Raw genomic sequence first — 18,675 nt, 5'->3', positions numbered from 1 at the left:
TACCAAACATATCGCTTGTTCCTCTGGGCGGGTTGGGGACTCCACCACCCTCCAAATGGTCTAAAGTGAAATCCTCTGCTTTTTATGTCATTATATTTGACAATAACAAGCTCTCCATCTCTTTCAATCGTGGCTTCTCTCTGTATCTACTTCATTCACATTTTCTATGCCTTAATGGTAGATTCGGTTTAAAACTTCACATCAACTCTTGGTCAATTCCTGTTTTATTTCAGGATCATCTGAAGAGATGCATTAGTTAAGTGGAAAGTTGATTAGCTTTTGTTTCATTTTCATTTCTTTTTTCCTGATTACTGAAATGTATGAAAAATAATCGTTTTTTTGTACAGTTAAAATGTATCCATGTTTGGTCCACTAATTCATTAGGTTTCTTTTAGCTTCAAATTCTTATGGAATAGTAAAAAATTACAATTAGCCTACAAGAAAAAATAAATTGGAATGGCTTTCAATAACTCATTACTGAAATCATTTAAAAGTAGCCTTTTATATGATAAGTAAAAAAAAATTCTCTCTTCTTCATTTTGCTTATTACAAAACAGAGAATTGTTTATGAACTATAGTTTTATAAAGTACTCTTACAACCTGTGGGTCACATAAGTTAAATAAAGGATATAAACTATTTTCCTGAAAACCAAAAGATTATGTTTAAATTATGTTCTCTGATATGATGGTGGCTGTTTGTTTATACTCATGGTAATATTCATGATTGTCTCCCATTTCAGAGTCCAGTGTGCTGCAGCTGAAACTGAAAGCTTTGATTTTGGATATCATTCACAACATCAGCGTGGTGAAACAGCTTAACCAGGCAGGTGTCACCAGAACTGACGACTGGGCCTGGAAGAAACAACTCCGCTTCTACATGGGAACAGACAAAAGTTGCCACATACATATGGTGGATGCACAGTTTAGTTACACCTACGAATACCAGGTGGGATGACAGGAAATTCAAGTTTGCTCACCGCAATATATTTACCAAAAGATGCACAGTGATTTTGTTGCTTAATCTTTTTTTACAGCATTAGAAATGGTAATTACTTTTTTGACCTTTTGGAGGCAGTGTTTACACACATTACCAGCTCCAGATGTACCTTGCTGCAGAGAACTGCAGTTCTCCAACACATTATACTCTGTCTTACTCTTTGCTTGTCCTTTTTTCATCCCTTCTGTTCTGATGCACCTCTCTTTACCTTTTAGCAATTGCTGACTTCCCTTTATACCTCCAATGCCCCTTTGTTTACATTTTTACTTTTATCCATCTTTCAGTTTTTCTTGCACCCTTTATAACTTATTCCTCTATCTTAACCCTCCTCTCTACCAGGGGAATGCTGCTAAGCTGGTGCACACTCCGCTGACAGATAAGTGTTACCTGACTCTAACCCAGGCCATGAAGATGGGGCTCGGTGGGAATCCCTATGGGCCTGCTGGCACTGGCAAGACTGAATCTGTCAAAGCTCTGGGTGGGCTCTTTGGACGCCAAGTGTTGGTTTTCAATTGTGATGAGGTAAAAAGACATTTAATGTGTGGGCAGGACAGAATTACATTAAAGATTATATTCATTGAACAAACTTGTAAAATGTTTCAAAGCAGCCAGATAGGAAAAATAGTTTCATGCCATATTGTGATCTGTTTTCAAAAAAAAAAAAAAAAAAAAAGAAAATCATCTAAGCATTATTGCCATATAATGTTGCAATAACTTGATTATTCAGCAAGGATTTTGACATTTATTCAATAATCCTCTTTTTTTTTTACCATATTAGTCTCATACAGTATGATAAACCATGTTAAAGGCCAGGTTTGTTACATGAAATAATCTAATGATAAATAATTTAAAAACATTTTCCTGCATTGCGACGCATATAGTTTTACAATTCAACTGATGAAAAAAAAATCTGTTTAGGGAAGAAAATTATATTTAAAGATGCTATCATTTAAATGTTTAGATAGAAAAATATGCACATATATATATTTTAGATGAAAAAAATATGTTTAAATAAGTATGGTAATTCAAAAAAGGAAAAAAAAATTCTTTTTTTTAATTTCAGGGTATTAAGGATTGAATGTGCTAAACTATTGTTACAAAAAAAGGAAAGTTCTCATGACAATACAGAAATTGGTAACACTTTAAGGTTAAGAATGAGAAACTAAAACCATAATATTGTGATTCCTTTTTTGTGTTTTAAATATTTTCCTTTATGGAGTTTGTTTTTTTGTTGTTTTTCAGTCAAATAATTAAATATTTGAATGCTACACCAAAAGTGGAAAATGTTTTAAAACTACAGATAGGTATATTGGATGGATGGATGGATGGATGGATGGATGGATGGATGGATGGATGGATGGATGGATGGATGGATGGATGGATGGATGGATGGATGGATGAATTCATTGCTGATGAAATTACAAGCTACTTTTTTTCTGCTTTTTTCAGGGTATAGATGTTAAGTCAATGGGAAGAATATTTGTTGGGCTGGTGAAGTGTGGAGCGTGGGGCTGCTTCGATGAGTTCAATCGTTTAGAGGAAGCCGTGCTTTCTGCAGTTTCCATGCAGATTCAGGCCATCCAAGCATCCCTGAAACATAACAAAAAAAACTGTGAGCTGTTGGGGAAGGAGGTAAAAATAAAATCTATAAAAGCAGATACATGTTGTCTTTCCAAGTACCAGACCAAAAAACAAACAAATTAGGTTTCTGTATGATTAGACAAATTGTCTTTTTCTTTCTGTTTGTGACACATTGCATATCACTGCTTTTTATCCCATAAGTTAAATCTCGTATTAATCAGTTATTCATTACTGTTCATTTTGCTGTATCTTTCATCACCATACAATTAAAGCTAAAGGTAGCTATTAATAGAGGGAATGTGTTGTTAAAGAGAAAAAACATTTGATATTTTTATTTCCCAGGTGGAATTGGACCCAAACTCTGGGGTTTTCATCACTTTAAACCCTGCAGGGAAAGGCTACGGTGGGCGGCAGAAACTTCCAGACAACCTGAAGCAGCTGTTTAGGCCTGTAGCCATGAGCCGACCCGACAATGAGCTCATAGCTGAAGTCATCCTCTACTCTGAGGGCTTCAAAAATGGAGAAGTACTGGGCCGTAAGCTGGTTGCAGTCTTCAATCTGGCCAGGTAAAAGCTATGGGGATTTTTTTGCAGTATTGACATTCATAAACTTCCTGTAATTGTTGTTAACCTGTTTCTGTGGTTAAAGTGTTACGGTTAACTTTATGATTATGTTTCCTAAGATGTCCAACTTTGATTTCTACAGCTTGTACTAGAGTAAAATATAAGAATAAGCCTGTATTTGCCTTTCCCAGGGAGTTGTTGACACCCCAGCAGCATTATGACTGGGGTTTACGGGCTCTGAAGACTGTGCTTAAAGCTTGTGGCTGTCTGCTGCAGCAGCAGAGGAAAGGTCATGACAAGGAGATGAGTAAGTCCCCCACTAGCTCTATTTTTATCTCTTTTTTTTTTTTTCAATGTTTTTCTGAGGCATTTTTACCACTCCAATTTATGAGTGTGACAGGAAAATTATAAGGAAGTGGTTGCAGCCTTGGCTATTACCGCAAGTACCATCCTTTGCTGTCCTACAGCTACAAAAAATATGGTACACAAATCTCTCATTAGAGATCATATTAGGAAAATGCTACAAAAGTATAGAAAATTCTAAGAATAAAATAAAACACACTGCTTCATCTACTAAGCTGTATCGTCACTAATCCATCAAGTGCTGAAAGAAAGGATTCTTTATTACAGTCATTTCTACAATCAGAGGGTGGGACTGATGCTTCCATTCTTCTCCAATTTCAAGTTAGTCTAATAAATGAAGTAATTTGAATTGAAGGATGGATGAAGAATGCAAACCAAAAAAAAAAAAACAGTAGAAATTGCTTGAAGTGTTTGGAATTGATATTTTGATTGATTTCAGTCGCAAGCCTGAAAATATTAGTTTATGCTTTTAGAATGACGTTAAACAGATTATTCTTCATCAGTGCCTGAAGGCAGAGGGTTGATTATCTGGGACTAGCTTTTCACAGTTACAGTCCTTCCTTCCTTCCTTGCCTTGCCTTGCCTTGCCTTGCCTTGCCTTATGTGTCTTAGGTTGATTTATATAATCTTTTTATTTTTCAATGTAAGTTTTAGGACACACTAAACATGTGAAATTATGTTTTCCCCCTCAGTCTGTAATCTAATATCACCTTTGTGGTTGTTAATATAAATTTAGGCTGGATGTCCTTTGAGGGAGAAAAATAGCACTATTAAAAAATCAAAACCAGACAAACAACATGTTCTTAATTAATGTAAAATCTACTCTTTGGATTAATTTACATATTTTCTCAAATCAGCTATTTAACAACTTTATTGAATCATGATGGCTTCTTTAAATGGTGACAAATAATTTCACGAAGCACATCACTACACTGCTGTTATTTTGGACGGCCATTAACCTACGGAAAATGAACATTTTATTTCTCGATTTAGAAAATAAGATTAATATTTCTTTATTAATTCAGCTCTAGCTGTGTAGAATTTAACAGTATTTCTGTTACACTTGTTTAAATATAAAAGCCTGGTGGATTGAAATCCAGATTTGTTTTTAAAATGAGGATAAAACTATTCTCAAACTATTTCTTTTGCTTTTGGTCTTTTTATCAGTTTTCTACAAGTTACATATGTAGAGATAAATGTAACTCTTCCTGTAAACCACACTTTTCCTGTTATAAGACAAATGTTAAAAATGTTCTTTATTTTTACTTAGAACCAAATAACTAAATTAAATAGCAATGTGATCATTAGAGTTCTGGATGCAAATTTTCCTCTAAAAAGACATTTTAATGAAAGTCTAAGAAATATGTAATTATTTTAATGAAATTCTGTTTAAAGGAGAAATCTATTCTTTCTCTCATATTTATTATTGCAAAACATTTTGGTTTCCAGGGAGCCTTTTAAAATGTTCCGGCTTAACTCGGTAGTATCTCCTTCCCCCTCCTTCAAACATCTTATTGGCCATCTCTCTGTTATATTTGGCCGTCTTTTTTTCCTTTTTCTTCACTCATTTTTACCACTCCCCTAACTTTCCAATAATCCCCCTCTGTCTCTCCTCTCACTTTTTTCTATCCCTTTATTTGTTTCCTCCATTTTCTTTCAAATCCCTCTGGTCCACCACTCACTTTTCATCTGTCCAACATGCAGACAGGCACCCCATGTGTCTCCAAGGTTGTTTTGTTTATCTCCTTGTTACTGTGACAAGAAGGAAAGGCTTTCACCATTGTGCCTGCAGGAAAGACGATTGACTTTGGAGTTAAGAACAGAAGTATTGACAAACTCTTAGATCATGACAAGCTCTTGTAATTAGCGTGGTTTTAACAGGGGAGATGTGTATGAGCAAAGCAATAATGACTTGACAAGTTAACTCTTGTGAACTTGTCTCTTTGTATTCCTCTCCAGCAGGCTGGTTTTGTTTATCTTTGCTGTTTTCATCCCCTCTTTAATGTTGTTGATCTTTTCTCTTTCGTCCAAGCAGTTCAGGAGAGTAATATGGTGGTGCAGGCATTGAGATTAAACACCATGTCCAAGCTGACATTTGCAGACAGCTCTCGGTTTGACGCCCTTGTCAGAGATGTCTTCTCTGGGGTTAATTTCACCGACGTTGAAGACCAGATCCTGATGGATGCATTAAAACAAGTCTATCAGGAGGCACAGCTGGAACTTATACCAAACCAGGTAAGTGTGTGGTAATTATTCAATTTAAAATGACTCAACCATTAATGTTTTGCTTGATAAATGAGAAGCTACAGGAAGAGGCTTTTTTTTTTGTTTTCAGCTGAAGAAAGCCATGGAGCTGAATGAACAACTGAGGCAACGTATGGGTGTAGTGATCGTGGGGCCAAGCGGAGCAGGCAAGTCTACGCTGTGGAGAATGCTAAGAGCTGCTCTCAACATGACTGGCAAAGTGGTAAGAAAAGAATCCATCCATCTTAGGCATTCATCCATTACCGTGCCATATGTCAGCGGATAATCATTAACATAATATTTATTTTCTGAGAAGGTGGATTATAGGTTTTTATCAGATTCAGGGTGTGCTCATCAGGTTAAACAAAAATGACCAGCTTGAAATAAACCCCTCTGTAAGAACTCTAATGGATTTTCACCTTTTTAGTTTAATAAATTAGCTATCAAATGAATTTTCCTATATGTTTACGATGATCAAAATTCTATTTTTGACAACCTTTTATTACACACAGTTAATTATTTATCTTTAAGGAAAAGCCTTTGTAAAAAATCTAGTTTATTTAATACTTTTGTGCATCTTTTTTATTCTAAGAAAACTAGACACTTGTGCATCAAAATAGCAAACTTTCAGAAGCTTTTTATTAGGGTGTAATTCTTCTCATCTTTGAAGGTAAAACATTACACAATGAATCCTAAAGCCATGCCCAGACAGCAGCTTTTGGGACATATAGATATGGACACCAGAGAATGGGCTGATGGCGTTCTCACTCACAGCGCCAGGACTGTAGTCAGAGAACCACAAGGTAAGATGCAACCTCAATCATTAACATGTTCTGCTTACCAACTTGCCTTACAGCTGCCTAATAAATACCCAAATTACTGGACCAATTGGACTTCTGGGAGGGTATCAGAATGCCAGCCAGAAGATGGTACATTTATAGTTCCTTTGTTTCCTAGATGTGAATTCCTGGATAGTTTGCGATGGAGACATTGACCCTGAGTGGGTTGAAAGTCTAAACTCTGTGCTTGATGACAACCGCTTGTTAACCATGCCCAGTGGCGAGCGGATCCAGTTTGGACCCAATGTTAACTTTTTGTTTGAGACTCACGACCTGAGCTGCGCCTCTCCAGCAACAATATCCCGCATGGGCATGATCTTCTTAAGGTCAGTTGGCGTTAAAAGAAAATCTAAGCACCAAAATGTAGCTCTTCTCTGCTACTTCTGATTTCTGTTAGCAGTTTTTTTAATAAATACTTTTGTCAAAACTTTTGGTTGTTCAATTGTTGCTGAGCAGGACTTTAGTGCATGTTTTGAAAGTTTGAGACTTGCTTTAGTGCATTAGAAATGCTCAAAATGCTTCATCTCCTATGGTTTATCTTCATCTCCTATGGTTCCTGTCTGAATCCAAAGTGATGAGGACATTGATGTTGGTGCATTGGTGAAGTCATGGTTGAGGCGTCAGCCTGAGGAGTGTCGCAGTAACCTAGAAAACTGGCTGGGAGACTATTTCCAAAGAGCGCTGGACTGGGTTCTGAAACAGGTGTGATATTTCCCATACATGCATGCATGCAGAAAAAGTTTAATCTAGCTCATTGCTAATCACATTTTAGTTAGATAATTTACTTAACTGTAGATCTGTTCAGTTACAAGTGAGTATACCGATATTCACCTCTTACAGATAAAGGGGTTGAATTTCACTCATCTCACATCTTTTAGGTGTTTTATTTTGAGTGAGTCCTAAATATCTCAGTCTCCATCTTCCCTCTAAAAACTCTAGAATGACTTTGTGGTGGAAACTAGTCTGGTGGGCACAGTACTCAACACTTTATCCCACCTCAATGCTGTGTCTGAGAGGGGAGAGTTTATTGTTGGACTTCTAAGAGGCATTGGAGGAAACCTCAATCTCAAAACACGAAACGAACTTGCTAAAGAGGTGAGAATTATATTTTTTTATTTGATTGGTATCCTGTACTTTTTAAACCCTTAAATGGTCCTTTTTTTGTTTTTACTCCTGTAGTTGCTGAGCTGGGCAAGAGAAAGCCCACCAGATGCCAGAAAACCACTTGATACCTTCTATGATTTTGACAGTGGCCAACTAGCAGCTTATACATTCCAGCGTCCTGAGGATCTCAGCTTAGAACAGCTTTTTAACACACATGTATTACCTGTAATAAAGACTCCGGGCATGCAGAGAGGTCTGCACGGTTTCTCCCCATGGCTCACTGCGCGGCACAGGCAGCCCTTCATGGTGGTTGGACCTGAGGGCTGTGGAAAGGGGTAATTACACATGCATTACAAATCAATACACACACCTTATTAATGCGCTTAAGCCAAAAAGCAGTTTGGATTGCATATAGGAAATTAGTCATTTCAAATGTTTCTGACAAAAACATTAAAATTATCTAATTTATGTATTTTCATAGACCTCAAAAATCAGTCTTCATTTTAAGAAATTTATTGGATTGACCAACCCAGCAAAAATAAAATTATTTATTGTATTTAAAGAAGTATTTGCACACAAAAAAAGAATGTGAATGTTTTCCTTCCACTGCCATATTTCTTTGCTGCAAAAGTGCTATTCACTTAGTGGCTATAAAGTGACAAACTATGGAAAGTTCAGATGGGAGTAATGTTTTTGCAACAAATGTTTAACTAACAAACAACAGAAAAATCAGTATGAAAGCTCTGTGATGCAGATTGATTTACTAATCTGTGATAAAAATGATATTTTTAAAATATGCTGGTGAAGATTCTCAGTCATCCAGGTGATAGTCATTTAAAAAAAGTAAAGAAAAACTTAAAAAGAAGTTAAAAGTTCAGTTTCACTCTGCAGTTCACCTGCACCTTAAGGACAAAGGACATTTGTTTGAGCACCAGAATGTTCAAAATTTGGGCAAAGAAGACGGTTGTTTGAAAAGGGGTGTGAAGGAAGCCCTTTAAGTTAAGAGAGAAAAAAACAACTTCAAAAGGAAAAGTCCGATCAGCAAGGAATAATCAATGGATCATTATTTATACCTAAAGCTAATACATTTGCGTGATTTAATTTATTTTGTGTAAAGATCAGTAAAGAAACAAAAAAAACTTTCATCGTGATCACTGAGCGGCCATTTTTGCCCAAATATAGTAACGCCTAGCGCCATTCTCCCCGCTTTACAAGCAAAATCAATGGGAACTACTGGATACATCTGCAATAAACAACAATTATTTAAGATTTCAAGAGGACTTCATTGAAATTCGTGAGAGCTTTTGTTAAACTGACAATGCCCATGTGCAAGACAGTTAGATGTTGTAATACATTGGGTAAAAGTGAAAAAAAAAAAAAGTTATTTCACCTTTCATAATCCACCATGGACGGGTTCATCGTTGGATTGTCAACTTAAAGATAGATGATTTGACATTGAACTTCTGTCCAGAGAAAAAACACGTCGTATGTAGCCAACATTTCGAAGAAGAATGTTTTTAGGATTACTTGGATAATAGAGCAGTGTGACAAACACCAGATACAGCATTGGGACTTGCTGAATAGCCGATACCGCACCGTGACGTCACAAACTGGTGGGTGGCAGTAGTGTTCTTTGACAAACATGGATGTCTCCGTTAAACACATTCCAATGAGGTTTCTCTTAATTAAAAACAATTATCATTTATTGAACAGTATTTAATTATTTCATATTTAAAGTACTTTCAGAAGTTTGAATTCTTGATATGACCAGACTTCTCCTTTAAACTGAGGGGGGTGGTCTCAGGTTCCAGGTCTCAAAAATAAAAAACGCAGCAATAGAATTGAGTCCTTCCCACTATCATCTCAACCCCCATCACTATTCATGGGACCAAAACATCTCGCCTGGTCAGCTAGGTCAATAATGACCCCAATGACTCACTTTTCAGAGACATGGGCCTTTATTGGGTATTGCAGGCCAACAATGACCTCAATGACTCTCCATTACTAGTGTTAGACAACTTCTATTGTTATGTTGTATACACAGAGTGTTTACAAAACAAAATTTTGTTTTGTACAGCTTTCAGACAATGAATTAGCAGCAGCTTAGCAGTGAAATGAACATTTCCTTTCCTTAAAGTACAGCAGTGATCAAATGTAAAAGTGTGGGAGAAAAAACATGGTGCAAAAATACATTGATATGGAAGTGTAGAGCATTTCAAGACAACTATATATGGTGCGAATATGCAATATTTTGGTTTTGTGAATTAGTGTGTCCACTAAGGGGCGGACCTGTTCTTTAGGTTCATTTTGCACATTTTGTAAGCCATAACAAGGCTTTGTTGAGCTACAGCTGTACTCAATAAAGCCCAGAACCCAATGCTACTCCAGACATTTTGAATTGAAAAATCTTCCCTGATGGCAAGTGAAACATCTTCAAATTTGGTGACTTGTTTTTAATTTTTTGTTTTTGTTTTTTTTGTTTTTAACTTTTTTGGAATGATCTTTTAAAAAAACTATTTATCTTCAGGATTGTATGCCTAAACCAAGTCTCCTTTAGTGGTTGTTGTTATGCATATTCTTGTATTTCTCTTCTTAGAAAAGAGAAACTTAACAAGATCACAGCTTGATTATGCCTTAAAGACAGGGATGTTGAAGTTGGTACCCCTGAAATGACAAAATCACACAATCAGCAACAGAATCCAAGCAACCTTTATTTAAAACTTGACCTTTCCTGTGACAGCTTAGAGTAAGGATACAGTCAGTGTTTAATGTGCCGAGGTTCACAGGTGTACATCAAGAGTTGTATCGTTAGAAATAATTGTCTCCCTCACCAGGCACTCAAACAACAGCGGTCACTCAGTATGCCTTTTACACTTAAGTTCAGTCCGTTATTTACTTCCTATCTTTCTTCCCTCTGTCTTAAAGGTCACTATCCCAGCTTGGTCACTAAACTTGTCTGCTTATTCCTCAAACAAAATAACAAGCATTTTAGATACAAACAATGTGAGAGCAAAATCTAATCTGCTTCCTAGATATTGTCTCATCCTCATAAAATATGCATCTTTCCCTTTGGGTCTGCTATTACTAACATTGTTCTAAGATCCAAAGAGACTCTTTTATTAAAAGCAGTATAGCTGCAGTTCTTTTTATTCTTGCTCACTGTTCTGACATAATCCAGATATGAGTGATCAGTGTTAAAAGTAAGCAACAGTTTGTTTAAACTAATAGATAATATAACTATATATTACATCTAAGCTGTAATATGTTTTTTTATTTGACCCTTTATTGTTTTCTATCTAGCATGCTTCTGCGCTATGCATTTGCTGGGCTGCGTTCCACACAAGTCGCAGTGGTTCACTGCAGCGCCCAGACCTCGTCTCGCCATGTCCTCCAGAAGCTCAGCCAGACATGTCTGCTGCTCAGCTCAAACACAGGCCGAGTTTTCCGACCTAAGGACTGCGAGAATCTTGTCCTTTACCTGAAGGACATCAACCTACCTAAACCAGACAAATGGGGGACCAGTAACCTCATCGCCTTTCTGCAGCAGGTGAAGATACATGATCACGAAAAGAGTTTTCAACTAACAAGATGTTTTTCAGGGAAATAAGTCAAATAAAGCCTACTCCAATATCTTTTTGATCCTTCAATCCAGATTTTGACCTACAAGGGGTTTTATGATGAAAATCTGGACTGGGTGAGCCTTGAGAACATTCAGGTCGTTGCCTCCATGTCAACAGGAGGGGCTGTCGGTACCCATTCGCTCTCCTCCCGTTTCTCCTCAATTGTACGCGTTTGTACCATAGAGTAAGTACATTGTTATCACCAAAGATAATTTTGTTTATAGGCTTGAAAAATTGTATTTAGGACATGGCTCTTCTTTATCTGATTTTGCTTGACCTGCCTTATAGCTATCCAGACAGAGAGCAGCTGCAAACCATCTACTCAGCTTACCTTCAGCCTGTTCTCCATCACAGTCTGGGAAACCAGGCTGCCTGGGCCAGCACTGGGAAAACACACCAGCTGGCAGGCTCTCTTGTCCAAGTCTATGAACAGGTATTGATTTTCAGGGGGTGTTCCCATATCACTACATTCAAACTTTTGTTAGACAAAGACTGAATCTGCCATACTTATCATGTAGTTTCCTGCTGTTTCCCTGGAAACAGCCCGTTTCATCACTAAATATGTAATTTGTGCTGAAGGGCTGCCCACCAGAAGCTCTTTCATGTCTTACAAGCAAATGCAGCTTTTAATTTCTTGCTTCCACTGTACAGGCAAATCTCCTTTTTATCTAAACACTGTAAATATTTTTACAATAACTGCATTACATAATAACGTGTTAGTAACTGCATTTTTTGTTTATGAAGATTTAATTCTCAGAAAATCCAGATTTTTCTAACCAATTTACTCCTTTGGCTTTCAGATATAGATAAAATCAGTCCATCTTTTGTTTTCTAAGATGTGTACTCATAACTGAGAAACTAGCTGTCTGTGTGAGACCACTAGCTGCAAACATTTAGTTTGTTGTATTTTTATTGTTTGTTGTGAAGCCTGATTATTTTACAAGCATGCTTCACTGCTTGAATTTGGTCGCACTTTAATATGGATTGTAGACGGGACGGGATATAGTCGGGGAGCTGAGATAAAGGCATACATGATGCTGATTGGCTGAGGGGCGTGATTTTGGGAGGGTCTCCATCATTCTTTCATTGCCAATCACACAGATTGAGAGGGGAGGAGAGCTCTGCATATCCAATGATAACCCAATCTGGAAGCACTTATTATTTCTATGAACAAAGACTTTTTTCATGAAATCCGATCCTCATACCACCGTAATACTAACTTGGTTACTTTTGGGGAGAAGTAACTAGTAGATGTAACTATACAACACTGCCCGTATCACAACACTCACTAATAAGCTAATTTATATTTAATTTTTACTTGCTTGTAAAATTAAGATGTCAAAAACAGCCTTCTGTCAATTCATTTTATTTTTTTATGCTAATGTAATACTAATGTTTTCTTATGTGAAGGCAATCTTGGAGAGGAATGCCTTTACTAAAGAGAGAAAAGAACAGTTTTCCATATATGTTGTCATGATCTAGTTCTCCTGTCTTTTTAAAACATTTTCTATAATGTTTTTGCTCTGTCTCTGTAGGTCAAATTAAAGTTTACAGTGGATGACCACAGTCACTACCTGTTTACACCTTGTGTCCTGACAGAATGGGTTTTTAGCTTGCTGCGATACGATCTTACTGCAGGTAACTACAGCCTACAGAGGATTTTCCCTTTTAAATAATATCTGGTCTTTATATTATTTATCTATACTTCTTAGTGGTAGTAGTGGATAATGTCAAAATCCAGAGTTTCAATTTTAAGTTGTGATAACATATAGAGAAGAAGTGAACTAATATGAAAATATTCATGACAGATGACACATTCTATAAGCAAAATGGCCCTGGTGCGAGCTGACGGAACTGACAAAAACTCCTCGGTCAATGTTGAAACATCTCCAGAAAAAAAACTAAGTAAAAGTTTAGGTCTGTTTTGTGTTTACCATAAGTAGTGCCATGATTTCGGCTTAAACTCTGACAAAGTGTCTCTTTCAGCAACTAAACTGCACAGTGACAATAACTGTTCTTTTTTAACTACAGTCCAAGCCTGAAGATGTTGTTTTTTGTGGGCTGCAAATCTAAATGCTGGGTCTTTTTTTCAGAGTTGGAAAGTATCACCCCAAAACAGCAGTTTTCTCTTATCAAAGGAATACTTTGTTGTTTTAAAGACAATATTTTATTCTGTGTTGATTTGGTAATAATACGACGGAGTATTAGGGCCAGGCTAGAGATTTATTTTTTTTTAAATACAAGGATAAAGTCATAACGTTATGAAAATAATATTGTAACATTAAAAAGTCATAATATTATGAGAATAAAGTAATAATATTATAAGAATACATTTCCAGCATTATGAGAGTAAAGTTATAATATTATGAGAATAAAGTCATAATATCACCAAAATAAAGTCACAACATTAGGAGAATAAGTTGTTATATTATGAGAATAATGTCATAATATCACAAGAATAAAGTTGTAACATTAGGAGAAAAAAAGTTGTAATATTATGAGAATAAAGTATATTGTGACAACTCTTACAAGAAGCACTGTCTTCCCTAAAATGAGGAATGTTGAGCATGTTGTGAAGTTATATTTTGGCATCAGTTGCTCAACTAAAGAAATATTAAGTTTTTTATCACATCATCATCAAATTGTTATCAGTATCAAAACTTTGAAACTATTGTGCAAATGACTGTCTGTCTATATCGAAGAAAAGCTTTCTTTCTGAAACAGGTTGTGGTATAATAGCTTCACTTTTGTAATTTATCAACTTAATTCTTGTAACTTTATTACTTTATTCTTGTAAATTTACGATTTTATTTTTGTAATATTATGACTTTATTCTCATTATATTATAACTTTATTGTGATAATGTTTCAACTTTATTCTCGTAATTTAGCAATTTTATTTTTGTAATATCATGACTTTATTTTCATAATAAAACAAATTTATGTTACAACATTATTCTTATAATGTTATGACTTTATTCTCGTATTTATAATAATAAAAATACAATCTCTAGCCTGGCCCTAATACTCCATTGTACAAAAGACTGTATTAAAAAAAATCTATTTTTCCAAACTTGAAACCATTTTCAAATTAATTTTTAAAGATCGATTCCTATAATCTAAGTTAAAAAATGCATTCCACTGTCCTTACAGCTGCCAAAAATAACTATTAATTTATTAATTTTGTGTTAAATTTTGATATAATTTTAGTATTAGTATGTCATATTTCTACACAGTTATGTAATTCGGGTAAATGTAAAAAATGTCTGTTAATACTAGGTATCCTATTTGAAATTGGATCTGATCTAAAATAATTGATTCTAAATCTTGAAAATCAGAATTGAGATAATTCTTTGTATTCTAATCGATACCCAGCCCTGCTTCGGAAGGCTTAAAAGCATTATGGAGAACCTTTAAAGCTGGTTTATGAAAAAAAGAAAAAAAACCTATGTGTGCAAAGAAGGCTAAGCTCAACCTCACCCTCACGTTAAAGAAGTATGTACAGTAGACTTAGTGGAGAAGAATTAGTTGGTATAGATTGGAAGAACTGTCCAGTATAATAAGACTTGGTACCTATATTTATCTATGATTAGATGGACGTTACAACGACAGTAGTGAGACAAAGACCAAAGTTCTTTATTAGCCATGCTCTTTATGAAATGGAAAATGAAAAAACATTAATGCATACCTGAATTGAATCCTTTTAAACCAAAAGAAATACAATTTAAAGGCGTCTCATAAAGCTTAAGTTGTTACATATTTTAGAATTTATGATAAAGCATTTTATTTGTTATGAAAACAAAAGACCCCTTGTACCAAGTTTTAGCTTGTGTGCTGCAGTTCCACCCTTTTTTCTTTTCATTTTCTCTTTTGCTGTCTTGCTTTCACTCTCTTATTCTCTCTGCTCTTTGCTCTGCTCTATTCTCTCTCTTGCTTTCACTCTCTTATTCTCTCTGCTCTTTGCTCTCTGTCTGTAGCTCATTTCCCTCCTTGCCCAATGTTTTCCTGCCGTGATAGAGTCCAGTCACTTATTTTTATGAAATGTTCCAATAGACATACATTTATTTCCCCATGCTCTCATTTTTTTTCAACCATCTTCCTCTAACCTTAGTTATTGTACATTTTTTATATCTGCAAATATGCTCTTTCACATAAGAAAATGTGCACTGTTTCCTCTCTTCTCTTGATATTCCTAAACTGGCTGTATTTGTTTTTTTTTTAGATTTCTTTATGTCAACTTTATTTTTCTCTGTGTGTAGCATTTTACCACTAAATCAAATTCCCTGTGCATCTGAAACACTATTTAGCGATAAAGCTGTTCCTGATATTAAATTATTTCTCTCTTTTCCCTTCCTTACTGCTTACCATCTTGCTGGTATGTATCAACTCTCTTTTTATTATTATTTGATTATTTTTGCATGTTTCTTTGCTACTTTTGGTCGAGCAAATTTGAACTTTGGTGCTAAAAGTACATACATCATTATCAGATAGACTTAATTTTCTGTAACATCAGATTCTATTTAGAACACCTAGATCCGTGTGCATGAATAGATATTACAGTAAAACCTTCCAAGCATTTCTCAGACCAGTAGCTTCCACCTACGCACACCTGCCTGGATCCCTCCCTTCAGTGGCATCCTGCTCTGAGAAAGAGACAGCTGGGAGCCCTACAATAAGCGATTTGGACATTCTCAAACAGCAAAGCCTAATGTGGTACACATGGCCCTCAGACACTCCAAATACCGACCTAATGGGATGTGAAGGCATCTGTAGAATCCAAACCAACTTCAGAGATACCACAAGCAAAAGAGCCTATCAAAGCCTGTCTCTATCTTCCTGCTATATGTCTTATTTATCTTATTTTTTTTTATAGTTAAAGAGGAATCTACACAATATTAGTGATGATGTTTATTCAGGTTAGATTTGATAATGTTTTAAACTTTTATATTAAATTTCATGTAAAAGTGTGGGTTTATTTTAGAACTGATGGGGAAGTATTCATTGGGTCCTTATTAATTTGCTTAGTGTGTTAAACAGCTCCTGCAGAATCCCAGTTTGACAAACACCTTCAATTGTTATTTATTCTGACTATAGTTAATATAGATGAGCAGTTCAGGCAAAACTGAGGTTATATGAAAATCAGTCAAATTAAAAAGCTTATATTGGACATTTAAGTGAAGTAAATGTAAACTTTGTTTCAACTTGACTTGCTTTTAGAGACAGAATGTTAGTTTTTTTGTGGCAAATCTTTTGTTCTTCCTATTTTATTTGGAAGTTGCTAGGTGTGAAGCTATGATTAATCTATATATTTGTTCATCCTGTTCCATTTCAGCTCAATCCAATTTAACAGACAGCGTCTTGGAAGTGGTTGCTTATGAAGCCCGGAGGCTGTTTAGAGACCGGCTGGTCTCTTCTAAAGACATTCACAACTTCGACAACATCCTGTCCTCCATCATTCGTGGAGACTGGGGGTCTGACGCTCTGGACAACATGAGTGGTATGAAGCAGCTCTTACTTTGCCAAATTATCACTCTTAACGTTTGTTCTTAGCCGAAATACGTTTTGCACTCGATTGGCTCCAGGCAGTGCCTGTCATGTACATTTACCGACCACCACTGATGCCTGAAGGATAGCAATAATGTATAACTCTAAAGCTCCTTTGACAGCTTTGCATCTGGCAGTTATTCTGCTAATGGTCTTTTCACGTTCTGCAAACCAGCTGGAAATGAATCATTTCTCTCTCCCAGTTGGTTTGACTTCTTTAAATCACATGACTTACAAGCAAACTATGCAATTAGTAGAGTCTTTTACCCAATGATTGGGGAAAAATGTCCCACAGTGGTGATAAAAATCAAATTTATCTCTACATATAGCAGGTTTAAGATGTCATGAATTGGCTATAAATTGTGATTGCAGCTGGCAAGGTGTCAATTCTATACTTTCCTTGAAGCCTTTGCTGAAAAGAGATAATTCATATATGAATTAGATGCCTCATCAGTTCTTTTGTTATAAAGCTCATCAACAAGGGTCTGAATATGCAGCTAAAATTGCAGTTATGCAATCTGAGAGGTACACAACTAAACATGTTACTTATGGTCTGGGTTGTTTTTTGTTTCTTTTGCTGCTGTTTTTTTTTTAAGATGGTTTCTATGTGACATGGGGAGCTTCCGAAGGGGCCGTCACGGCTCCAGGCCAGCCTCTGCCCCTTCATGGGAAACAGCTTGGTCGTCTGAATTCTGCTGATTTGAAACAGGTTATACAAAAGGTAAGCCGGAGCAGCGGGGGGTTATTTCTGTTAGTTTCACTGTGGATGCTGCATTTTATTGCTTACTTCATGTTTTTATTTCTCTGTTTTATGGACCTGCTCAGCACTTTTGTTAGTTGGAAGTGTAAAGTGTTCTGTAAAATAAGTTTGATTGATCAGTAAAAGTCAATTTACATATGCTTATACAAATTTTTATTAATATGTCAATACAGTGGATAATACCCCTTTGCATAAACAGAGGTAATAATGTTTTTATCTACACAGGAAATAAAACCTGATTATTTTTTAACATTTGGCATTGTATATTTTAAGCTTTGGTTTACAGTTTCATAATATCAATACTTTTATCTGCTGCCATCTTATACCTTTACTCTCCCTTAAACTGTTGTTGTTTTATTGGTTACCTTTGTTCATAATTCTAACTATCTTCAGGGAGTTTCACTGTACAGTCGTGACAACAGAGAGCTTGACCTTCTACTGTTCTGGGAAGTGTGCGACTTTGTTTCCCGAGTGGATCGCGTTCTAAGTCGGCCTGGTGGCTCTCTGCTTCTGGCGGGACGGAGCGGAGTGGGTCGGCACACTGCCGCCTGTCTGGTGTCACACATGCATGGAAACATGTTGTTCACGCCTAAAATCTCCCGTGGATATAACCTCAAAAATTTCAGCAATGACCTTAAAATGGTGAGAAGGGCCTAATCAGCTTATTGTGTTTTTATTAATCATAGATAATTTTAGTTTAGAGTGTTGACCAAATATCTACACGTCTTTTGCTTATTTTTTTTTTATTGTTTTTGCTTCTTTTTAGAGTAATTAAACTTTAAACAGCTACTATGTTACGACAAAGAAAAAAATATATTTGCCTATGAAAGTCTTTTTGTTGTCTCTTTGTTGCCACTGATTTATTGATATTGAAATCACATGTTGTACTTTATGTATCAGATATATCAGATGTTTATTTTGCTCTTAGGTGATGCAGCTGGCGGGTCTGGAAGGTCAGCAGGTGGTTTTACTGTTGGAGGATTACCAATTTGTCCACCCAGCTTTCTTAGAGATGGTAAACAGCCTGCTGTCCTCAGGTTGGTATCACATTTTTTGAAATA

At 35.9% G+C, this 18,675-nt stretch overlaps 1 protein-coding gene across 1 annotated transcript in view; it reads left to right on the top strand.

The window, feature by feature from the left end:
- Positions 1–18,675, top strand: part of LOC107091931 (cytoplasmic dynein 2 heavy chain 1-like) — a gene marked incomplete at its 3' end in the record, with an annotated part of 73,990 nt that overhangs the window by 24,090 nt on the left and 31,225 nt on the right. Inside the window, 20 exon segments of the mRNA XM_015386164.1 lie at positions 741–946; positions 1,337–1,519; positions 2,447–2,629; positions 2,921–3,144; positions 3,333–3,448; positions 5,540–5,739; positions 5,840–5,971; positions 6,419–6,551; positions 6,706–6,913; positions 7,160–7,289; positions 7,527–7,682; positions 7,767–8,026; positions 10,992–11,238; positions 11,344–11,495; positions 11,600–11,744; positions 12,847–12,949; positions 16,643–16,807; positions 17,451–17,575; positions 18,008–18,256; positions 18,543–18,657. Coding sequence (XP_015241650.1) covers positions 741–946; positions 1,337–1,519; positions 2,447–2,629; positions 2,921–3,144; positions 3,333–3,448; positions 5,540–5,739; positions 5,840–5,971; positions 6,419–6,551; positions 6,706–6,913; positions 7,160–7,289; positions 7,527–7,682; positions 7,767–8,026; positions 10,992–11,238; positions 11,344–11,495; positions 11,600–11,744; positions 12,847–12,949; positions 16,643–16,807; positions 17,451–17,575; positions 18,008–18,256; positions 18,543–18,657 — 3,432 coding nt within the window.

Source organism: Cyprinodon variegatus, unplaced genomic scaffold (genome assembly GCF_000732505.1).
Source record: "Cyprinodon variegatus isolate N-32 unplaced genomic scaffold, C_variegatus-1.0 Scaffold358, whole genome shotgun sequence".
NCBI lineage: Eukaryota > Metazoa > Chordata > Actinopteri > Cyprinodontiformes > Cyprinodontidae > Cyprinodon > Cyprinodon variegatus.
The sequence above is the reverse complement of the archived record's forward strand: the minus strand, read 5'-3'. Positions and strand labels throughout refer to the sequence as shown.